The following is a 24707-nucleotide window of genomic DNA, read 5'->3' as shown; positions in this document are numbered from 1 at the left end:
ATGCAGGAGGGAGGAATGTCAGTGTTACCAAGTGGGGCTAAAACCAGGTACAAGTTTTGTTTTTTCCTGAGCGATATGACTATCCAAAGTTAGTAAGACCCCTGAGAAAAAGGGCAACTTTAAGTTAGCTGTGTTCTGGGCAAGTATGAGTGGTCTTGCACAAGAAAGCTACTCTTCAAAAGAGAAAAACTGGTCAGTATAGCTGGTTTAGCCTAGTCATAAGGTTCAAAATCATCAGTGGGGTATCTGACTGCAAAACAAGGACAATCTGTTTCAAACAAGGTCTGGAGATTTTCCTGCTAAAAAGAATCATCATATGCATGCTGTCCAGGAAAACTCCCCATGGGGTATGTCAGGTACTGCACAAGAGTGCCTTGTGGCATTCTTTATAGCCATCTGCAAGAGCTCCAATGATAAACCATATTCACAGTTGGGGAGAGTGTGTGCCCTCAGTCAGAGAAAGTGTGGGAGAGGTGGCGCTGCCACCTGTTGCCAATCTAGTGCTGTGGAAAAGAAATAGACACCCTGCTCAGTCCTTGTACCTCACCACCTATGGCAAGGACAAGACTTGATTCTGGTGTGACTAGAGCAAGAGAGCTGCCCCTGCCACTCACTTCCTACAACACTGGGGAGTTCAGGCCCCGGATCGTGCTCGGGAAGTTCATCAGAGCTAGCCCTGTACATAAAGATTGTGTATGAGCAGCCCCCAAGGGTCTTGCTTCTTGTATACTATGCAATAGTAAAGATGAGGGAGAGACCCCTCTCTGCTCATTCATCCACTGACATCTATGGCAGGCAGGAGAGATGGCCCTGTGGTCACTGTCAAGGAACATCCATGTCCTCCTTAACTGCAATACTTGAAACACTGGGACTGGCACCTCACATAGGCAGTAGGGTAGAGCTCTCCCTCTTTGCAAGGAATACTGCATAGGCACTGCCATTGAAGGGGGCTAGAGCTCACAACATGACAAACTCAGAAAATTCTCATGCACAGATCCAGGCATTTGAATTGTCCCACACCAATATCTAGATCATTGGTGAACTACTGTAGTACATGAAGTGGCCAGTTCTACACGTCCAGAACTCCAGGATTTATATAATATAGATAATCTCCATGACAATAAGATACCAGAGAAGAGTCCCATTGAAATTCCAGTGTTGGCAGTTTAGCTGAAATAGCATACAATGCCAAACAGGCATCATAATGAAAATGTGCAGGCAAAAATGTGTGGAGCAAATGGTGACATACTACAGCTTCCACAGAAAAATACTGAACCTGAGATTGAAGAACGTGGGTGAGGGTGAAGAATGGACCAGGGAGGAATGGAAGTTAGGAGGATTGTGGCATGTGGAGGGACATTCACTCACTCACTCACTCACACACTCACACACATGCAAACACACACACACACACACACACACACACACACACACACAAAGAGAGAGAGACATACACCAAAATATTATAATGTCAACCAGGATAAAGCTCAGACATCTTTGGGATGAGAGCTAGAAAGACTGTAAATGCCACAGTTGTAGTTAACATCAAGGACACCACCAAGTTGTTAGAAGTAGAAACACACAGTGATGGTTACAGCATGCATGAGAGCTAAGCAAGCTCACCAGGAAGAATCTCATGAATAGGGAACTGAGGACTTGGACAAGAAATCCAATTACAAGGTGAGAAATGGCTGGCACTTGACAGGGGATAGGAAAGGGAAAGTCTTTTCTTTGATGCAATCCCTGAGAGGGCAATGATCCCCAACCCAGACTTCATGACTTAGGTTTATTGGGTAATAAAATATGGACCTGAGAGAAAGACAAGAAGAAACATGATGAGGAGGTAAGGAATGAGGAAAGGAGCAGGAGGAGGAACTAACAGGAAGGTGAGGGAGAGGAAGAATATGAATATGAAGAGGAGAAGTATAGGAAAGGGTGCTGAAGAGGAAGACCACACAACTTGTCAGAGTTGAGTGGTATCAGGTATGTGTCTTCTGTATCCTTTGCCTGAGAGATTGAAATATTCTTTTCTGCAGTGAATTAACCTGGAAGGGAAACAATGCCAAATAGCTCCAGGAAGTTCCTGAAACTGACCAGATTCTTTAGATCTCTTCTTTTCAGGATGTAATCAACCCAAAGCCCTCAGAGTCTCTCTCACACACCAAGGAACAAAGACAACTGAAACCAGACCACCTCTTGCCATGCTGCCTGGAAAAAGTTTAAACAAACTGCTACTTGTAACAGGTACTCATCTACCTATTAAGCTACTCTCAGACTGTGAAGTGTGCTCCAAGTTCCCAGCTTTAGTAAGCTTGTAACCCATTCAGGGACTAGCTTTGATGATGATTCTGTCTTTGATTCTCTCTTCCATTGAGTCACCTTCCACTCCATATTCCTTGGAATAATTGTCATTGCATCACAAAGCTAGACTTTGTGGTATCTATACTATGTTCTTTGTTTCCTATATGCAGTGGGTAGATTTATGTTTTGCATATTCACAGGGAATGTTTTGAAGGGAACAACACACAGGAGGAATAGAGAATGCTCACTACAGGAACAGGATTAAACTGAGACCACAAATGCACACTTAAACACGCATGTTTTTCACTGTTGATTTAAAGTGGCTAATTTCTGACTCACTCAGGCAAAGCAGCAAATAATCAATATCTCAGATTTTCAACAGGAAAAGATTACAATGGGTAGAATACACTGGATTGTTGTTACTGGGCATGGCAAATAGGTGAGTTAAAAGCGGATTCTGATTGCTGAAGTTCAATTCTATGATAACTGGACCTGGGTAGGAGCCTCAGAAAGAAGACAGAGTGAAATAAGCTAATGGAATTGGTTGCTAAACTAAAGAATGGAATGTAAGGATTTAACAAGAGAGGAGAAATTAGTAAAGGCACAGCCCACCAGAAACATATTTGTCATGCTGGGACTGGAATTCAAGAACCCCCTCTGGTTATGTCACAAAACAGAGGATGTTGGGTAGGAATGCCAATGCATTTTTGGTAACACTTGGAAGAAGGGGAGATGAATATGTTTGAGACATGCCCTTTGAACTTTTAAATATTAACCAAATTATTGTTTACTAAGAAAACAGAACAATGAATGCTGGTAATGTGGTAGACAACAGGGCCTTAGACACTGGTAATGCTAATGTGAGCTGGTCTAGTGACTGTGTGAATCAGGATGCAGGTTTCTCAGAACACACAGATTGTCAATATGACCTAGCTGTACTACTCTATGGTATATAATGGATGCCAACATAGCACAGAGGTAGGTATTGCATATCATTGCTCACTACACTACGAAGTATGACACCAAACAATTGAAACCAGACACCCATCTCCAGAGCTGTGGACAAATGAAATATAGTACACATACAAGATGGGATTAGCAGAAGTCATTATCTGGACAATGGAAGCAGTCATGGAAAATCACATTAAGTATATCAAACTAGCCACAGTCCTGAATTCTATATGAACATATTAAGTCATCATACATACATAAAGGTGACGTAATCTTGTGTAATATGGAGACAATGGAACCAATGTGATGGGAAGTGGGTGACAAAGGGAGGTGAGTGAGGTAAAAAAGAAATATATTCCACAATATTCACGTGCAAAACCTTTTCTGAACATTTGTGGGCAAAAGAAATGGTTAAGTTTTTAAGAGCTATCATTGTTCTAATAAAATACCTGAGTTTAGCTCCTAACCAAATGTTGACTAAAGATCCAAGTCATGCATCAGGCCATCCATGAACCCTACATTGTAAGAATTTGAGAGACACCTCAAGAGTGAAAAATACTGTCTGCTCATGCCAACGACCTGGGTTGCAGTATCAGCACACAAGTAGTGACTCGCAATCATCAGTGACTCCCGTGTAAAAGAGGAAACTTCCTCAGAACAAGTAAAATGGGACTGCTGGTTGATCCATCAATATGAAGCAGGGATACTCAGTCATACAGGCTCATTGCTGCACTGTTTACTATAGCTCAGAAAAGAAATAAGCTAGGAAGAGCTCCAACACATGAGTGGGAAGAGGAAATCAGAAACTTGCCCTGTACATTTGTCCCTATTAGTATAAAGTACTTTGTTGTGGCTCTAACAAAGCAAGGAAAGATCTGTATGACAAGAACTTCAAGTGTCTGAAGAAAGAAATTGACGAAGATCTCAGAAGAAGAAAAGATCTTCCATGCTCATGGACTGAAAGGATCCACATAATAAAAAGTGCATGATCTTGATACACAAACAGGCAGGAAGATCCGTGGAATAGTGTTGAAGGTCCAGAAATGAATCCACATACATATAGTCAGTGGATTTTAGACAAAGGAGTTAAAATCATCCAAAGGAAAGCATTTTCAATAAATGGTGCTGTTTAACTGAAGGTCAGCATGTAGAAGAATGCAACTATCCTCATCCAAATTTCAAGTTCAAGTGGGTAGAAGACTTCCACATAAAGAAGATACACTAAAACTGATAAAAAGAAATTGGGCAAGACCCTGAAACACATGAACATGGGGGAGGATTCCATTAACTGAATACCAATGGCTTATCCTATAAAATCAAGAATTAAGAAATTGGACCTCATAAAATTGCATCACTTCTGTAAGGCAAAGAATGTCAATAAAACAAAACAGCAATCAACAGATTGGGAAAGGGTCTTCACCAATCCTTCACCCAATCGAGGCTAATATCTAATATATACAAAGAACTCAAGAAATTAGATTTCAGGGAACAAAATAATCCTAGTAGAAATGGGATGCAGAGGTAAACAAAAAATTTTCAACTGAGGAATAAAAAATGGCTGAGAAGCACCTAAGGATGATTCAACATTCCTAGTCATCAGGGAAATGCAAATGAAAACAACACTGAGATTCCACTTCACTCCAGTCAGAATAATTAAGATGAAAAAAAAATCAGGTGACAGCAGATGCTAGCAATGATGTGGAGAAAGATGAATACTCCATAATTGCTGGTTAAATTTGAAGCTGCTACAAGCACTCTGGAAATCCCTCTGGTGGTTCCTCAGAAATTTGGCCATAGTACTACATGAGGATCCAACTATACCACTCCTGGAAATATACCCAAAAGATGCAGAAACGTTTAACAAGATTATGATCTCCACTACAATCACAGAAGCCTTATTTATAATAACCAGAAGGTGGAAAGAACCCAGATGTTATTCAACAGGAATAAAGACAGAAAATATGGTACATTTGCACAATGGAATACTACTCAGCTCTTAAAAACTATGACTACATGAAATTCTTAGGAAAATGGATGGAACTAGAAAACATCATCCTGAGTGAGGTACCCCATTCACAAATGAACATCCATGGTATGTACTCACCAATTAATAAATATTAGTTCAAAAGCTTGGGATACCCAAGAAACAATTCCCATACCATATGAAGCTCAAGAAGAAGAAAGACCAAAATGTGGATCCATCAGTCCCTTTCAGAAGAGAGAAGAAATACTCACAGGATGAATGACATTGACCAAAATGGGAGCAGGGCCTGAAAGAAAGGTCACACTGAGACTGCTACATCTCGAGATCTATCCTATATGCAGCCACCAAAATCAGTCACTATTGTTGAAGTCAAGACATGCTTGATGATAGAAGCCTGATAGGTATGTCTCCAGGGATAAGGATGATTGCAGTTAATCATTGAATTGTACAAGGAGACCTAATGGAGGAATTAGAGAAAGGTTAGAGAAAGGACTGAAGTAGCTGAAGCGATTTACAGCCCCATAAAAAAAAAAAAAAAAAAAAAAAAAAAAACAGTATCAACTAACTAGACCCACCCCCAGAGCTCCCATGTACCAAACAACAAACCAATGAGTACACATGGAGGGATCCATGGATCAAGTGACATATTTAGCATAAGATGGCATTGACTGGCACCAATAGAAGAAGAAGCCCATGGTCCTGTCTGTGAAGGCACCTTTTTGCCAGTGTGGTTGAGGTGGGATTGTGTGACTGGGATTGGGAGCACTTTTACAGAAGCATGTGAGGGGGTTACAATGAGCCTCCAGGGGACAGGATAAGAGAACAGGGAAAGGGGATAACATTTGTACTGTAAAGACATAAAATATCCAATAAAATTGTCTATGAAGAAAATCGGGACCAATGGTTTGAAAATGTGAAATTCTTATGAAAATGGATGCATCTAGAGAACATCATCCTGAATGAGGTAACCCAGTCACAAAAGAAGTAACATAATATGCAGTCACTGATAATTAGATACTAACCCCAGAAAGCTCTGAACACCCCAGAAATAACCCACAGACTATATGAAATTAAAGGAAAAAAAAGAAGAGGAAAAACCTTTATGCTTAATCTTTACACACCGGGAAAACTTTGACTATTTCCAGGTTACATCTGGTTTTACAGGTACTTTATGCTCATTGTAATTACTAAGATTGTAATGCATCCTATCAAATCTTTAAAAAAAATCAAGTACAGACAAAAATGTATTCTCATACTTTTATGCATAAATGCTTAAAATCTGTACATTTGTCTTTGATTTGTAAAATAAAGTTGTAAAAGAACAGAAAATATGTTCATAATAAAGAAGAGAGTAAGATACAGAAGGAATAAACTCACCATATATACATGTGCATATATTTTCAAAGAAAAAAAAGAAAGAAAACAGGGTTGGGGAAATGACTATGTGGTTAAGAGCTCTCATTGCTCTTGTGGAAGACCTATGATTGGCTCCTTTGAACATATTGTCTTAGTCAGGGTTTATCACCTGCACAAACATCATGACCAAGAAGCAAGTTGGGGAAGAAGGGGGTTTATTCAGCTTACACTTCCATATCACTGTTCATCACCAAAGGAAGTCAGGACTGGCACTAAAGCAGGTCTTGAGGTCAAGAGTTCTACAAGCACTAATTGATCTTTGTTAGATTTTTCTGTAGGTGAGAGGTAATGTGGATAAGAAGGGGAGTACCCAGGAAAAAGCCATAGGACTGACATGTCCTCCTCTTAACCTGTTTGCTTTCTAGTAGTCAATGTTTCTTTTATTCCTGCCCATTAAGGCAGGAACTTATGTTTTTTCTTTACTTTTTAATTTTTTTTTTAATTTTCACTTGGCATCAATGAGTGTTTTCCTTGCCTACATGATGGCAAGCCATTCCAGCCCTTGGTATGTGAGGACAATAGAGGAATGTCTTCATCCACTGGACCTGGAGATTAAAGATGTTGTTAGCCACAATGTAGGGCCTGGAACCACCATGTGAGTCCTGTGAAAGAGCATCCTGTCTTTCAACTGCATTGTCTTGCTAGCACACCCATATCATCTTATAGGAATAAATTGAAATTCAAGATTAACTTATCGGTTATCTCTGTCCATTTTGATTAAATATATTCTTCCTGCATGGACAAATGCTTGTTCAGTGGATGAAATGTAGCCCCTATGAAAGACCCCCGCTTAGCAACAATAACGCCATTTCTTCAAGGCTGTGCACACAGGGCGGGCCAGGTCATGGACCCAGGTGGCCAAACAAGATACTGATGGGCAGCCAGCTTGCAACAGACAGAGAACAGAAAGCCCCCAAATAAGCCCTATAAGGCAACTGCTCTCAGAGAAGCCCAAAGCAGCTATTCTCAGAAAAACCGCAGCCCCAGCTGACACCAGGAGCAGTGTCTTTGGAACCGTGTCCTTAGACTCACTCCTTGACCACATTTAAACTAACCAATTAGAACCCTGTAGCTACGCTTCTGCTTCTGTCCCTCACATCTGCCCCACAAGCCCTATGAAAAGAAAACTGTCCCTTTGTCCGGCGCACCAGTCCTCCGATAGGCTGTCGCACACGGACACCCATGTAAGAGCAATAAACCCTCTTGTGACTTGCATCCAGTGGTCTCAGCTGGTTCTTGGGTCCTGGGGTCTCCTCAGGTAAAGGTCCTCTAGATGAGGGTCTTTCACCTAGTTTGCTCCATAGAATCTCATGGGACAGTGTGATTTCTCACCATGCCACACAGATTGGCATAAAATTAAAAATATATAAAGTGCTTATTTACAGAACTTTACACTAAATGTCTATTCCTTTGTTTCCAAAACATTATATTTAGTTCTCCCTCTCGTTCTCTTTCTGACTCTCTCTGGCTGTGTCTATGACTCTTTTTTAAGCTATTCATGAAAGTGCAAGCAAGAATGACAACCAGTGGAGGGCAGTAGGTCATCCTAAAGCTGGAATGACCAGTGATGATTAATCCTGGGACAGGAGATCTGGAAACCAAAATAAGATCATCTCCACTAACAGAAATGATCTTTCCAGGAGCCCTTTCTCTAGATGGTCCTACCCTGCTTCAAGAGAATCTATTGATGAACAGCACTATACTGTGGAGAGAGTTGTGTCAGGAACTTCTTCACAAAAATAACTATTTAGGCTCTGACTACATACTTCGTACATCTTTAGCATGGGAGTCTGGAGAGAGACATTAAAAAAAAAAAGAGAAAAAAAGAAAGAAAAAAACACTCCCTGAACATTGATGCCCCAAAACAAAGTATTCCACACTCATAAAAGAAACTTTACTGAAGGTCAAAACACACATTGAATCTCACACAATAATACTGGGAGACTTAAATACCTCACTCTCATTAATGTCCAGGACTTTGATACAGAAATTAAACAGAGATACCATGAAACTAAGAGAGGTCATGAACCGAGTAGATTTAACAAGTAGACACTTCAACCTAAAACCAAAAGAAATATCTCCCTCTTATCTGGCCATGGTTTCTGTTTAAAAATTGACCATATGATTGGTCACAAAACAAGCCTCAAACAATACAAGTTTATTGAAACAGTCCAGTGCATCCTATGAGATCACCACTGACAAATACTAGATATCAACAATAATGAAAATACCAGAAAAACCCACATATCTATGGAAACGGAACAACTCTCTACTCTGTGGTAAATTGGCCAGAGAAAAAATAATGAAAGAAATTATAGACTTACTGAAATTTAATGAAACTGATGAACCACCATACCTACACTTATGGGACATAATGAAAACAGGGCTAAGAGGAAAATTAATAGAACTATGTACCTTGGTAAAGAAATCAGAGAGATCTTAAGCTAGCAATTTAACAGCACATCTGAAAACTCTTGAACAAAAGGAAGCTAACACACACAAGAGTAGTAGATGCCAGGAAATAGTCAAACACAGGGCCAGAACCAACCAAATAGCAACAAAGAGAATGAAAGAAAGAATCAACAAAACCAAAAACTGTTTCTTTGAGAACAACAAGAGAGATAAATCCCTAGCCTAACTTAAGGACCCAAAGAAGGTATCCAAATTAACAAAATCAGAAATGAAAAGAGTAACACAAGAAACCCAGAAAATTCAAATACATCATCAGATCCTAAAACAAAAGTCTGTACTAAACAAAATTGGAAAATCTAGATGAAATATATTATTTTCACGACTGCAAGTTCCAAAGTTAAATCAAGAGCAGATAAGCTATATAAACAGTCCCATATCCCCTAAGGAATAGAAGAAGGTATTAAAAACATCCCAACTCAAAAAGCCCAACAGAGATGGCTTTAGAGCAGAATTCTACCAGTCCTACAAGAAAGACCTAACATCAACACTCCACGTGTTCCATAAAAAAGAATTCCAGAAAATAGAATCATTCCTTAAAGTAGAATTAGAAGGAACAATACCTAATTCATTCTATGAAAGCATGATTACTCTGATACCTAAACCACACAAAGACCCAACAAAGGAAGAAAACTTCAGACCAATTCTGATTATGAATGTTGTTCCAATAATACACATTACTATTCTTACAAACTCAATCCAAGAAAACATCTCACACACCATTTACCATAATCGATCAATTAGCCCTAATCCTAGGGATGTAAGAGTCATTCAATATATGAAAATATATTAAATTATCCCACTACAAACATGAACCAAAGGAAAAAAATTACATGGTTCTCTCCCTAGATGCTGAAAATGCATTTGACAAAATACTGCAGGCATTCATGTTAAAAGTACTAGAAAGACCGAGAATTGAAAGCACAAACTGAAACATAATAAAAGCAACATAGAGCAAAGCAACAGGCAAGATCAAATAACATGGAGAGATACATGAAGCAATCCCAATAAGATGAATGAGAAGTCAACAAGACCCACTCTCCTGTATCTATCCAAAAAGGCCTCAATCTTCTACCTAGAGCAATAAGACAACAAAATGGAATCAAGGGGATACAACTTGTCAGATAAGTAGTCAGGGTATCACTATTTGCCAATGATATGATAGTATAGATAAGCAACTTAGAAAATTCTACCAGAAAACCTCTATATCCCATAAAGAACTTCAGCAACGTGATAAAATTAACTAAAATAAATATGCATCCTTCCTCTCTACAAATGAGAAATTTGTTCAGAGAGAAACTAGGGAAACAACACATTTCACAATAGTCAGAAATATATAAAATATATTGGGGGTAAAAATAACCAAATAAGTAAAAGATCCTTAGGACAAGAACTTCAATTTGCTCAAAAAGAAAATCAAAGAAGACCTCAGAAAAATTAGAAATCTCTCATATTCATGGCTTGATGTAGTTAACACATAAATATATATACACAGACACACAGAGACAAAGACAGACACAGACACACACAGACACAGGCACAGACACAGACACAGACCCAGACACAGGAACAGGCACAGGCACAGGCACCAAAACAGACACAGACACAGACACAGGCACAGACACAGACAGACACAGACACAAGAAGGCAAAGGAGTAGAAAGTGGAGCCTCAAGACAACTCTGCTTCTAAACGCAAAGTTTTCAGGAAGATAAAGGAGCCCTTGGGAAGAAAGCAGCCACTGCTAAAACCAGAGATACAAACAAAGGAGCTTTCTCATCAAGAGGCAACCATTCCTGAGACCAAAGGAAAGAATAAAGGGAAGGAAGCCAATAGAAATGTGGGATAGAAAATCCTCAGGCTGAGGAATGGACTCTGCCATTCTAAAACAAACTCAAACTCAGTGAAGCTCCCAGTGAAGAAAGTAATAGTGAGACAGAAAAGGAAATACCCATGGGGCACAAAGAAAGAACTCTCTTTTAAGTTTTCACTATCTGAAGAGACTTTTAAAGATTGTGGGGTGAACTTCCTATTTCCTTCACAAGCCAGGACACTCCACCATGTGTACAGTGGGAAAGAATTAATTGCCTAGCCATGTACAGTAACCAAGAAGACATTCTCCTTTGCTATTCCTTTGAGAAACTTCATGGTCTGCAACAAGAGAGGAAGTGAAGCCAAGCCCCTCAGGTTCTATTCCTGGACCTAGAAGAGAACTAGCAAATCAAATGACCAGAGGCTACAGTGACATCAGCAAAAAGCTATCAGTAAATTGTTCTTCGGTTGGAACTACCTAAGGTGGTCATTTTGAAGGAGTGCATAGTGGGGGTGATTTATGTTCGAAACCCCAGGTTGTGGTAATACTATTTGGATACGGGTTTTGCTAATCAGGTGGAAGAAATTTTATGTGTGGCAAATAAGAAAGCTTTTGAAGACAACTCGCAAACACTGCCTTTTCTCTGAAACTTGACCTCATGGGATTTTAATGTTTTGAAGAAATACACAAAATGTGCACACAAACAGCTGGACCTGATAGGGATGAAGACTCAGGAAGCAGCCATAACTGTGGACACCTGGAGATTAAGTGTCACAGGACAGAGAGGGCAGTGAGGATTAGGGATGTGATCTGAGTGCACAGTGGTCATCTATGGCACACACCCATCTTCTCTGATAAAAAGGAGGAGGTCAAGGAGCTGTTGCCTAACACATTCATAAAGCACGATGTCCAGTCTGTACATGGCTACATTACAAAGAAGCCAAAGGAAATCACACTGAAGGGTGTTTCAATGGCAATTTTCGAGTCTTGGTGGCAACCACTGGTACTGCCTAAGGTAGACATGGTGGTTCAGAGCTGTTCATCAGAGAATGAGGAGTCTTGACGAGGACCAGCAGAGACCCAGAGATACAAGCCTGAGGAGAAGGGGTTCCGACTAGCCAGGGGGCAGAGAAATCTCTGCAGAGAGCACACAGAAAGTGCGCCCCTGCCCTGCCTGATCCAGGGACCAGGAACCCATCATTGGGAAGGAACTCTGGAAGAATATCTAGATGACAGAGGTAAGCAGGATGGCAGACATGGTGCTTTCAGGGGACAGCATTGTGGATGCAGGAACTATCAGAAACACAGGCAGGAACAGTGAAGAGGAGGAGGAACTTCAGACAAAGTTCAGAGGAAGAATGGGAGGTTGCAACAAAAGAAACAGATCCCAGAACAAAGGCAAGAAGAAGAGTTTTGGTAAAGTAGTAGAGGCAAGAAGAAACTGTTCCCACTGGGGAGTCCAGGGCCCTTCCTGCTCTGAGTCCCAGTGCTTCCTTCCTGTTTGATCATTGCACTTTGATTGGGCCTCCTTATTTGCAGAGGGAGGCTTCTGAACTGTCCCAGCACTCATCATTAACTGTCTTTATTTTGGAAAGTGATAGGAATAAATAAATTAATCAATAAATAACCTGAAGAGGACTAAACAAGGGCTCTCTTATTGGACCTTCAGTGCACCTCCCAGGTGCTGCTCCTCTAACTGGAGGCTCATGAGCCTAAAGAGCTGGAGGGTGCAGAGCTGACCAAAGCTCTCTCTCTGGCTGCAGCTTTAATGCACTTCCCTTGTGCAGCAGATGCCCTCTGCAGCCTGTAACTGCTAAACAAGTAAATATCTGTCTTTTGATCTGCTGAAGAAGATGATAGAGGATAGTCTCATTTTCATGAGAGTAGAAATGTCCCTGTGGCTCAGAGAGGAAACAGCCACACTGCAGGATAACCCTATCTTCATGGTGAAGTTCATGCTCTGACCTCACAAAGAACCACTGTGATAGAAGAGTGAATGTCCTCAGTATAAGACTGTGGACTGGCCTGTGAGTTTTGTCCAGATAGAGCAGGAAGCTGATTTGGGTGACCTGTGGGACTCGTTCAGAGTTGACTAGATTGTTCATTTTCAGGTTGTATTATCTCACAACCACTGTGCACCAGAGCACAGGGAACAGTCTCATGGACAGCAATTTCAAAACAGAGACTTTGAGAAGTCAGTATAGTGTGGGTTTCTTACTTGGCCAGGGTACATTTGGCACTGTGAAATTGGCCTGGCACCAGAAAACCAAGGCCAAGGTTGCCATCAAAACGGTACAGATTAATGAGAACAACATCAGGTGGATCCGGACTGAAAGAGCAATATTGGAGACACTACAACATCCTTACATCATTCGCCTTTTCCAAGTCTTAGAAACAGCAAGTAACATACATTTCATATTGGAATATGTCCCGGGAGGAAACTTACTTGAAATAGTAAGAGACCAAGGCCGACTGTCGGAGGAGGAGGCAAAAAAAACATTTGGACAGATAGTTTCGGGAATAAAATTCTGCCACCAACGAGATATTGTACACCGAGATATCAAGCCGGATAACATAGTAAGAGACGCCAAAGGTAACATCAAAATAATAGATTTTGGCCTAGCCAGGAGATGCAGACCTGGGACATTACTGAAAGTACCACGTGGAACCAGAATATATTTTGCCCCAGAGCTTATATTAAGTGAACCCTATGAGGGAAAGAAGTCGGATGTGTGGAGTTTGGGAGTACTGCTCTTTTTCATTACTACTGGGTTGTTCCCCTTTAGAGGAAAGACTATTAAAGAGATCAGTAAAAATATTGTAACGGGGTCCTATGCTGTTCCACGTTTCCTCTCTGGACAACTGGAGAACCTGATCCACCAAGTACTCACGGTTCCCCCAGAGATGAGGCCTTCCATCGAAGAAATTGAAAACCATCCATGGGTGAGGAAGTGCGAAATAACCATCTCGACCAAGATAGACCCAGACTTCAAAATCATTGATATGCTGTGTGACATGGGATACAATGCCATCCAGATTTTGAATTCCCTGCACAAAAAGAAATACGATGCACCAATGGGTGCATATCTAACATTAAAAGCACATGTAGACCTAGGGCATAAGCATGGATCTCCCTCTTCAGCCAAGGCTGTGGATCCCTGTCCTACACCATCCGCATCCCCAACACATACTCTTCCCCTAAAGAGAAGGGCCAGTGAGCCAAACTTTGGCCTCCTCCACATCAGGCCCTCAGGAGAGCAGGGGCCTGTTCCACTGAAACCATCGGGACACAAGTTGGCCAGGAGTGTGTCCCTGCCTCCCATTGCTCTGCATTACCCCTGTAAGCAGAGCAGAGCTTCTAGCAGTGTCCCACATTCAAGAGCAGTGGCTGGCCCATGTGTGTGTAACAACGTATTAGAAATCGAAACACTCCCGACTACTTCACAAGACTCTGAAATTGAAATAACATCTCCCTGTCAGAAGATTGGGCGACTGAAGAAATTTCGTAGGTGGATACGGAATCGCTTCTCCAACATCTGCTGCTTTCCCTGTGCACGAAGGAAAAAATGACAACATCCATTCTCCAAAAAAATGGCTCCCCTGGAAGAGATAGTGAGAAAAACCCGATGAGAAGGTAAGCAAGTTTGCCAGGTGGGGATGCATCTCAGCTCTGAATTTTATTGTCTCTGTTTTATTCATGTCTTCTTATTGGAAAAAAATCAAAAAGATGTATTTTTTGGAGTCTGTCGGGATGACAAGATTTCTTTCTTTCTCTTTTTTATTTGCAATTGATTTTCAGGTCTTTTAAAAAATAAACAAACTTATTTTAAAAAAAAAACAGATAAATATACAGATTTTCAAAGCATTTGTGCATAAAACTATATGAAAATATTTTTTCAGTACTTAATTGATTTTTATAGGTTTGATAGTACTCTAAATTTACTAGTTATGATAAGCATAAAATACATATAAAATAAATGTAATATGGAAATGTCGAAGTTTTCTTGATATGTAAAGATTAAACATAATGATTTTTAAATACCAAGGATTGCCACAAGGCTGCATTCTTAGCTCTTGAATTATTAATGCTTTAGGGTCTAGAGGTTTACCACACTCTTAGAGGGTGCTATAAGCTTATTTTCAGAAATTATTTCTATCTCAGCTGGATTAAACCCTGATCCTTAACATCTGAGGAAAAAACCTTTTTGGAGAATGCCTAGGTGGGATCTAAGGCAACTGAACTAGCAGTAACCATCAAGTGTCTGTGGGTACAGCCAGAGTGAAAGGGGGCATGTATACCTGTCGTCTGTGGGGAAAATATCCAGGTAGAGATTATGCTTGGAGACCTAGTGCTTGAAATAATGACAATGGTTGAGGTACAAGGTGGCCATATCAATGTCTTTCTATAATTCAATTGGAAGGCACAGTGTACTAAGCCCTGTGAATTCTCACATTGCTGCTATGTTTCTTACATTGGGTATCAGATGTGGATTCCCAGTTTTTAGGTGTCTTACATTGCTCAGAGATGAAATGGTGTCAATGTCACCTTATTCTCCACTGTGGCATTCAGAGCCTAGGCAGACAGCAGCATTCTAATCTTTCAAACCATCTTGAAACCAGGGCTGAGGAGCTGCCAGAGGATCTTCACAGTCAACAAACTCAAGGCAACAGAACTTCAAACTGACTCTCCCAGCACACTCACCTCTCACATTCTACACTGTCCTTTCGTCCCATCATTTGCCCTAATACCAACAAGAAGAAATGTGCTCCCCATGAGCACAACAAATGCCTGCTCCAGAACACAGAAATGTGAAGCCTCCTGACACAGCAGCATTGTTGATGGCTTACCTAATCATTCAGTAAATGTGCTGTCTCAGGCAGCTACTGTGCAGGCCACAGGACACTCAAAGTGTCTCTATTCAGATTCCTACACATGTGCTCACCTAGGATGCACCTTCATGGTTTCTCACAATAACCAGTTGCCTTAGGTATCACTCTAAAGGTGCAGCAACATTTGAACTAGCCATCCTCCTGAGAGTCAGCCCCAGAAGGATTGGGACATTGTATGTAGCTGACAGCAGTGCCATTGGCGGACATAGAAAGTGGGCTTCAGGTGTGAGAGAAAGTCCAGGCTTCTGTCTTCCTGACAGTGTTAGGAAACTCGTTGCTGGGCTCAAGAACCGTGCACTGAGGTTTAGAGAACACAGAAAGTCAGAGTGCTTCCATCATGGAGACCACTCAGCCTGTGTGACCTGCTTTCCTGTGGGTTTGATGGGAGTAGTTACACAGCACATCTTTTGCACTTTGCACAGAAAAGCTGTAAATCTTTTGAATGATCCAAAAAGGCTTTTATTCCTAAGAATCTTGAAGATTTGCATCCTAACCATTGCCATCTTTCTAACACTAAGTCTTCTTCCAGCAACAGCTGTGCTCCAGGTTCCTCCATCTCTGGCACCCCTGACTGCCCTAGCTGAGGCTTTCTGGGGATATAGGCTCCTTGAGATTGAGATACCTCTGGAGGCCAGTCATACCTACAAAGGGGCATGATTATACTGATCTGGCTAATTTTTTCTCCTTCACCTGCCATCCCATATCTCTGTAGAACAATTCATCTTGGACTTTGTTTTGTTTTGTTTTGTTTTTTGAAGACCATACTTCATTGTCTGCTTTTATTTTTCTTGTATAAAAACTATACCAGTATGATTCAGGAAGAGAAGAAAACAAATACACTTGACATTTAGTGTAGAAAAAAGGGAGGTACGGGGGGGTAAACCTATAAGGAGAAGTTAGGGATTGTCATTTAAGGCTGAAAATGATCTCTGTAAAAAGTTGGAGGACTCTGCACGGCCTCAGGAGTAGGCAGAGCCTGCCACTTCATCCAGGTCCTCCCACCAAGTGTCTGGAAACTGAGGCAGGCAGCCCCTCTTCTCACTCCAGTCGCTTTCCTCCTTGTGCAGGTCTTGGTGCTGCAGGGATGCCTCGGAAGGCACAGACTTGCTTCTGTGGGTTAAAGGTCAAATTTTCCAGCAGCAGCTGTCCTCCAGATTCCTCCATGTCTGGCACCCCTGACTGTTCTGGACAAGGCTCTCTCGGGGCAAAGGCTCCTTGAGGAAGAGATACCTCTGGAGGCCAGTCTTCTTCTTGAGGATATCAAATAAGTTCAAAGACTTTGCCCAACTGGTCAGCTTCAATTTCCACAGAAGAGAGGCTTCTGTTGAAACATCTCTCTGATGATACAGCCAATGATCCACATGCCTACAGGTGTTGCATAAGTAGACGGCAGAACTTCATGAGCCCAGCACCAGAGGGTAACATCCACAGACACGAGGGCCATCTGGAAGCTGAACATTCTGGCTAGGCCAAAGTCAGCCATCTTGACTGTCCCATTACTTATCACTAGAATGTTCTCTGGCTTCGGTTCCCAGTGAACAATGCAGTTTCCATGAATATAATGGAGGCTACTTAGAAACTGGTGCATCAGATCTAAAGGTCTCAAATGGCAAGCATAGTGGCGTTGCTTTGTGCAGGTATGTCCTCATGTCCTGATATATATGTTCAAATGCGAGGATTAACTTGATGTCCCCATCAGTTCAGGAAGTAGCACAGATATCAATCAGCCATGCAACACTGGGATGTTCAAAGATCTTCATCATCTTTAACAAGGCTGCCTCATGAACGGTGCTGAGAGAAAGGACTTTCCCAGCTGCTGTTCCATTAGGAACTCTCAAATACTTGAAGGCCACACAGTGGCCACTGTGGGGATCTCAGGCTTAGTGTACCATCCCATAAGCACCAACACCAGACATGGGTACATATCAAATGGTCGCCATTCATGTAGAAGGGGATCTTAAGCTTGGCCACGGGCAATGAAGGTGTGCTTTTATCTGGGCCTGGGAGCCAGTACCGGAGGCTTTGTACCCAGCTGAGATTTTTTTTAATAATGTAGGAAGCTCCCATGAGACTTCTGTGATAAGACTGCCCTCAGCTAGAGCTACAATTCAAAAGGTGTTTATCAAAGCCTTTCCCTCTACATTGCTGAAAGAAAGAGAGAGAACAGTGGGGTGTGTTTGGCTGTGGGGAAAGGTTTTTAACTTAAAACTCATGCATACAACCATCCTGAGGGAAGTCAAGTATAGTAACTGAAGGTAGAAATTTAGTAACAGAAACAACAATAGAGGCCGTGAAGGGTGCTCTCTATTGGCTTCTTTATGATTTCTGTGTCCTGTTTCCTACTCCCAGCTAAGCTCCAATCCATACTTTCCTAAACACTTACATTCAGTAAATAATGAGGAAAATGTACATCAGGTGGAGTCGAGAAAATGAATAGGGCATAATTTAAAATAAACAATGTATGACTTAAATTTGACCAAATTGTCAGGAAAGTATCCAACCCAGAGGGACAGAGGCAGTCCCTTACTGGCATGCATGCAAGACACTTCAGGGTGTGAGCTCCTCCTCACTCTTGGAACAATGAAGAACTTGAACTTGTCTCCTTTCACCTTTTAACTCATGCATCTATCAGGAGGCTCAGCCACTTTCCCTCCCCCAATCAATTCTATTCTCCATTTGTTTCAGTTCTAGGACTTGTTGCTGCTGTCTTTATCTGTACATGGTGGTCATTAGAGTCATCCTGAACCAACTTCAGACAGGGAATAGAGGGTCTGGACTCTCTATATCCCAGAGTCAGCATGAGACAAAGACCATTGGCACAACTGAACTCTCCTCTCTCCATGCTAAAGTCCCGGGTGTTCCTTTAGGTTTCAGACACACAACATGCTGACATCCAGTAGTCAATGGACTTGACAATTTTTAGTAGTCACTGGCTGTCTCATGTGCAGTTTTTAGTCATTCTGGAAAAGGTAAAGGGTCCATTGCTTCTCTCATCTCTGAACTTGTCCCAGTTCCCTGTTCTCCTGAGCCCTTGGCAGTTATCCTAGTTGTAATCTTCCAAGGAAAGTCACATTCAGTAGTATATTCTCAATAGGGATGATCCTGCCACTGTCCAATGTGTCCTGTGTTTAAGTCACCTCACATCCAATGCCTCTCTCTCCTTCAGTGTCTCCTCTGCAGATGATGGTGCTGTGCTACAGAAGCTTGTTCTTGTGAGTCCAGGATGGTCATGGATTCCTGACTATGAGGGCTGTGGTTCATTGTTGCTAAGGATCACATCTCAAAATAACAACACTGAACTGGAAATACAAACTGAAATTCTGCTACCTGAGCAAGTTATGCAGAAAATAAGGAAGGATGTTTTACACAGGGACAAGTGTCCAAATGGAATCTATAGTGTTGATCTGGTGCCTGGAAGAGGAACAATGATCAAGTCTCCAATGGGCCACCTCAAAACCTCCCTGTAGTTCAGAGGAACACCAAGGGCCCGAACTCTGTGGTTGTGATACCAGTGTGGAACATCTCCCAAGCCTTGACACCAGCATCTATAGATAAACAAAGGACTGGATTTCTACACTTTTGTTCTGCATGCTAAAACAGTAAAACAACAGGTATATAAGAAATGACATACAAGAACAGGGCCTCTTTGATAGCTGCCCAAACCATCTGATACACAGTCCTTCAATTCCTGTACCCCAAGAACAAGCAACTCTCATTCTCATAGAACACATAAGCTGGCCCTTGTTTCTCTTCCTTCCCCCATTTGTTCTTTCCATCAATAGGAAGACATTTCCTTCCTGTGCTGACATGGTATTAGGATATGGTTCCCACAGACAACAGAAGCTCCTGAGAAATCTAATGCTTGTATGAGTAAACCTAGAGATGAAAGTGTGGATGGACATGTTCCCCTTCACTTCAAGCTGCAGTGATGTCACCATCTCACGCAGAAGTCCATGTCTTAGTGGAGTACCCGCTGACAAGGTTTTTCTGCCATTGAAACTCAGGTAATGATTGCTTTGTATCCATAGAGGAGACCTGGCCGTACAATTAGCTCCTGGCACTGAGGAGGCAGAAAGGAGGATATACCTGTGACAGTGGAAGGCTGTATGCAAAAATTAATGTGAGGCCAATCTGGAAGCTACATGGTGCATCCCCTGATCTTTTCTTCAGTTTTTCATTGCAAGCTGGTGTTTTCCTAGTGACAGGACTGTTATCTCCCTGACACTCACCCAGCCCTCCTTCTCAGTCTTTAAAATTTGGACAATAGAGAAGGACCTCTAGAAATGAGTCAGTGGGTGAAACCCTGACATCTGTCACTGCATTTCCTAGCAATTCTTTCCTAAGTGTGGGATGTCTGCCAGAGATAGGCTCTCAGTTCTTGCCTTGCAACCTGTTGAGTTACTTCCTGGACTGTGCCTACTCCAATCTTCCTCTAGCACCATGGAAGCCATTTTCATTTCACAGGTTTGACTTCATTCTTACCCACAAGGAGCAAGGGTGAAGACTGGCTCTGAGATGTGTTCCCAGCTTCTAGACTATTTGAAGTGGTGTGATCTCTTCTTTTGTCAGTTGCCATTCAATAACCAGAGTGAGGTGCAAGGATTTCACTACGTGCTAGATCCCAGGATCATCAGTGTGATACACATGCCTTGTCCGAGGGGCTGACAGACTGACAGAGCCCATTGCATTCAGGAAGATGAAGGTGGTGAGGTAAGTCCATATCAAAAGAGGTAAGAACAGTAATGAAAATGGAGTTAGCATCCTAGTCCTGGTGGTTGGGAAACAGTGTCCCTGAGAAGACAGCTCTGATTGGCTGAGCCTGCAGAGAAAGAAGGCATGAAACTGAGGACATTGAGAGCAACCATGTGGCACTCAGCCATCATGAACACGTGGAACTGAGGAGTGTTTGTGATACTGTGCACACCCTAAAGGGATTTACTCTATTTCATCTCTTGGTGAAATTGTGTTCTCTACACAGATCACAGGCCCTGGGAGAGTTGACTGTCACAACAAGCCAAAAGCATGAACTGTGCACTCCTCTTGTCCTGGTGATGGGAAAGTCAGAAGACGAGGAGGCCATCCTGACAGAGGGAAAATGTAAGGATGCTGTGTTCCTGCATGTGGTTCCGCCTTTTTCACATATTCATGTTGAGCTTCTAAGCTGGTAAGGGTGTAGATAAAAACTGTCACCAGAGGTAAACCTAGACCTTACTGTTCATCAGCCTTTGGTTTATTTATTTCCCATGCAGACTCTCAGTCCCCTTGAGCACAACAACTTACTCTCCCTGACTTTATTAACTATAGAAATAAGCGACTGTGTGGTACAGGTAGGTTGAGCTGCCTAAATCACGTATGCTTAGACCTTCTATCAATGCTGTCTTTTCAGACATCTCCAGATAAGTTCCTGACATTCAGTACAGCATTCAAGGGTCAAGAGTATCCCTGACCAAAGCAACACAGGCTGGAGCCAAATTGCTGATACTCTGCACCAATGTCCTTCCCTGTTTGTTACTGCCAAGGACAGTCTGAACTGAAAGTCTGTACCTGCTCTCTCAGTGAAGTCACAACCACTTGAAATCTGAATTTGAACTGGCTTTATAGCTAATACTGTTGACCCCAAAATCTAGTTAAATGTCTGAAAATATGAGTTTCCCATTTTCCAACCTGGAACATTCTGTCTCAGGGAAGACAGTGTTTACACGTGAAAGGAGAGACCTGGTGAGGAAGGAAAGGTGCCATGTGGCTTTCTCACCATGGCTTCATCTTAACCTACGTCCCAACATTTCTTCATTCCCGGCCCAAGTAAGTAGTATTTCTAGGATGACTAGAGCTCTGAAGTGCTGATAGGGCCTGAGGGATCCCTGGGTGTCATGCCCCATGAGGAGACTCTTCAGGATCTTCTGTGAAGGCCTACTTCTCTTCATTCTTCAAACAGCATGTGGGATGAATGCTTCTCTTGAACACTCGATGCTCACTTGTCAGTTTGCAGATCACTTACAAAAAGTTTTCTCACTATGATTGTCTTCTAGATTCCAGCTTACTTTTCCATAGATGGTGTTTAGTGTGGTCACACATGAAACTGACTAATGCAGTGCATTGACCAGCTAGACTTCTCTAATGCCTAGAGGACGTGCATGATGGAGCCACAGGATAGAGTCATTTCTATTTCTCTCAGATTTTATTATCACTCATCTGCACAGAAAGAATATTCTGGGCTTCCATCCACAGTTTTCTAAATCTTTTCTGAATGGCATTAACCTAGAATTGACCTACATGTCTAGAAACATGGGAACATCCTATAATGTTCTTCCATATTCACAAACTCACTGCTGTCCTCTCCTTCTGAGCACTGAACCTCTGTGGTTATTGCTAGAGAACTTCCTTTGGTCTGCATATACTTCTTCTCTCCAGAGACTCAGTACAGTGGCAGGATGTCAGGAAGCAATGGGCAGAATCATGACTAAGGTACTGGGAACTCTGTCCTTCTCACCCCATTGTATTCCATCCTCTCGCTTCTCTTTTGCAGATCATGAGGCTTTCCCACAAGAAGTTACCGAATGTGGCTACCTGGCAGGCCAACCAATAGCCCCTATCTGCCAGACCGGAAGCCACCATCAATGAGTCAAGCAACCTCATCTGCACCATCCCAAACATCTGTAGCATGAAAGTCTGGTAAATGCAGTATGGCCCTCTCCCTTATCTGGTTGCCACCAACAAGTATCAAGTAGCCATTTATTTCAATGTGTAAACCTTGAACTCCTCTACAGATTGGGGTTTGGAAAAGGGTTATGTGCATATGTTATGGTGGTTCATGTCATTGGTTATTTCTTAAATGTAACAAATTTGGGTATTCACCAGTTACTGAGTGCTTTCTTTCCTTGTTCTTCACCCATGTTTCACCAATTATGTTGCTCACTAATTTTATGTCAGTGAAATGGTGGCACAATGTTTGCCTCTCAATATGATAGGTATTTCCTGGCAGGTCATTAGTGGATGGGTTTTAAGAGTCTCTGAAATCTACTCTGTGCTGTAATTCGACATACAGCACACACAGAAAGAAGTTTTTCTGATTCTTGACAGAACTCTTTGAGGGAGAGTCTTAGATTATGAGTGGGAATCAGAAAATTGGAGTGAGGCAATATGCACCTGGTCCCATTCCTCATGACTAGGGAGCCACATTTTAATGACTTTGACTGAAAAGTGAACCACCAGATGCCTTCCACTGTTGTCTGTGGATTGCTTTAGAATCATGGAGACTATCTGAAACAAAACCTTTTAGTGCAATTTCCAGGTGACTTTACATGTCCAGATTTTACTGCATTAACTCAGTGAAACCGAGGCATACATACAAAGGGGCTACCTATGTCATATCCACAGTAAACCGCGGAGAGAGATAATTGCATGCATGTAAACTTGCAGGCTTGTGCTCATCTAAAGCTCTCTGCATTTATGTGTTCTGTACCCAAGCCTATGGAAGGCAATGGCAAAGTTGTTGTTTTCTTCCCATATCAATTAAGATAATCAAACAGATCCTCTATAGATATGCTCACATGAGAATTTCATCTACAGGATTTCTCTGTGAAGATCCTCCCTCCAGGTCACTTCTCCTGCTCTATTGAGAGTTATATGAGCAAAATGTGATCCCAGTGGCAAGTACAGCTCCCAACACTGAGAACTATCAGACTCAACACTAAAGGCATCAGCTTCTGATTTTATCTAGACACAAAGACAACATCTTAAACTGTGAACTCCTTGGCCTGCTCAGTTTCTCCCCATATTACACATATCTCTGTTTTCATTCAGGCAAAAGCTCATCACTGGGATGTCTCTACAATGACCTTGACTAATTCTTTCTATACATAGATTAAGATTTCATATCAAGCTTCTTTGCCTCAAGGTTGATCCTTTTGCTATTTTTTTTCTGCTAGGTCCTTTTCCAATTATGGAGTCCCTCCTTCCACAAAAGGTAAAAAAGTGGTCAGCCTTTCATGCCATTTCCTATTAGTCTGTGCCTCTTTGAGTAGAACCAGTTCAGTATTGCTAGGTATGTATGATGCTTACAGAACTTACCCTAATCTGAACAGATTATATGGGCACTGAGAACATCTAACCTTGCTAAGAATTTTAATTGTTTACTTATTTTTCTCACTTAGTTTTCATTGTCATTCTTTATACTGTGTCTGTCTGTCTGTTTCACTGTTTCTATATCTATCTGTTATTTCAGTTTGGTTTCTATCTCTACATTTGTTTCTAACTCTCTCTTTTTCTCTTCTGTCTCTTAGCTTTTTTATTCCTTTTGTCTGTGTGTGTCTTTCTTTCTGTATCACTAACAATCTCCATTTCTATCTGTTTCTATTTTTTTCTGAATCTTTTCCTCTCTGTGTGTTTGTGTTTGGTGTGTGACTCTGTGTTTCTCTATGTCTGTGTGAATTGGGGGATAGCTTATTTATTTCCAGGGTGGCCTGTGAATACAGACAATAACTCTACTGCGGTATTTCTCAAACCCTTTATAGGTCCCAGGGATTGAACCTTATTGTGAATTCTTGGAAAAGTTTTTCTAAGGGAAGAAAATGAAGAATCTGTGACTGTGCCATTACATGCTGGGGAAATAATTGTGGGAGTCTCGGCCTTCACCCACACCTGTGCTGTTCTTCCTTGGAATCCAGTCAGGACAATGGGGTCTATTATTTCCCACATAATTGTCTTGGTTGTTTATTTCAGAATCCCCACACTCTCAGCTTAGTTCTCTAACATTAAGTCTTACTGGATCTTAGCATTCTACTTTATTTTCCCTGTCCTTTCTGCCTATATTTATTTTATCAAAATTTTCTATGGGTAAAACAGTTCATCTGTAACACTTAAAAATGGGAAATCCAACATCAGG

General features: G+C 41.6%; 1 protein-coding gene and 1 pseudogene across 2 annotated transcripts in view; one reads left to right on the top strand and one right to left on the bottom strand.

The window, feature by feature from the left end:
- The window catches only part of LOC308435388 (putative sperm motility kinase W), a gene marked incomplete at both ends in the record, with an annotated part of 69672 nt that extends 55169 nt beyond the window's left edge, over positions 1–14503 (top strand). The window contains 2 exons of the mRNA XM_080942641.1: positions 13196–13387; positions 13499–14503. Coding sequence (XP_080798767.1) covers positions 13196–13387; positions 13499–14503 — 1197 coding nt within the window. The remainder of the gene's footprint in view (positions 1–13195; positions 13388–13498) is intronic.
- Positions 14504–16782: 2279 nt separating this feature from the next.
- Positions 16783–20399, bottom strand: LOC308435387 (cyclin-dependent kinase 4-like; annotated as a pseudogene). Its single transcript has 2 exons — positions 20306–20399; positions 16783–17696 (listed from the first exon to the last, which is right to left on the bottom strand). The product of its transcript is annotated as a cyclin-dependent kinase 4-like (transcript).
- Positions 20400–24707: the final 4308 nt, after the last annotated feature.

This window comes from Micromys minutus (assembly GCF_963924665.1).
Source record: "Micromys minutus genome assembly, contig: SUPER_22_unloc_1, whole genome shotgun sequence".
Classification (NCBI taxonomy): domain Eukaryota; kingdom Metazoa; phylum Chordata; class Mammalia; order Rodentia; family Muridae; genus Micromys; species Micromys minutus.
The sequence above is the reverse complement of the archived record's forward strand: the minus strand, read 5'-3'. Positions and strand labels throughout refer to the sequence as shown.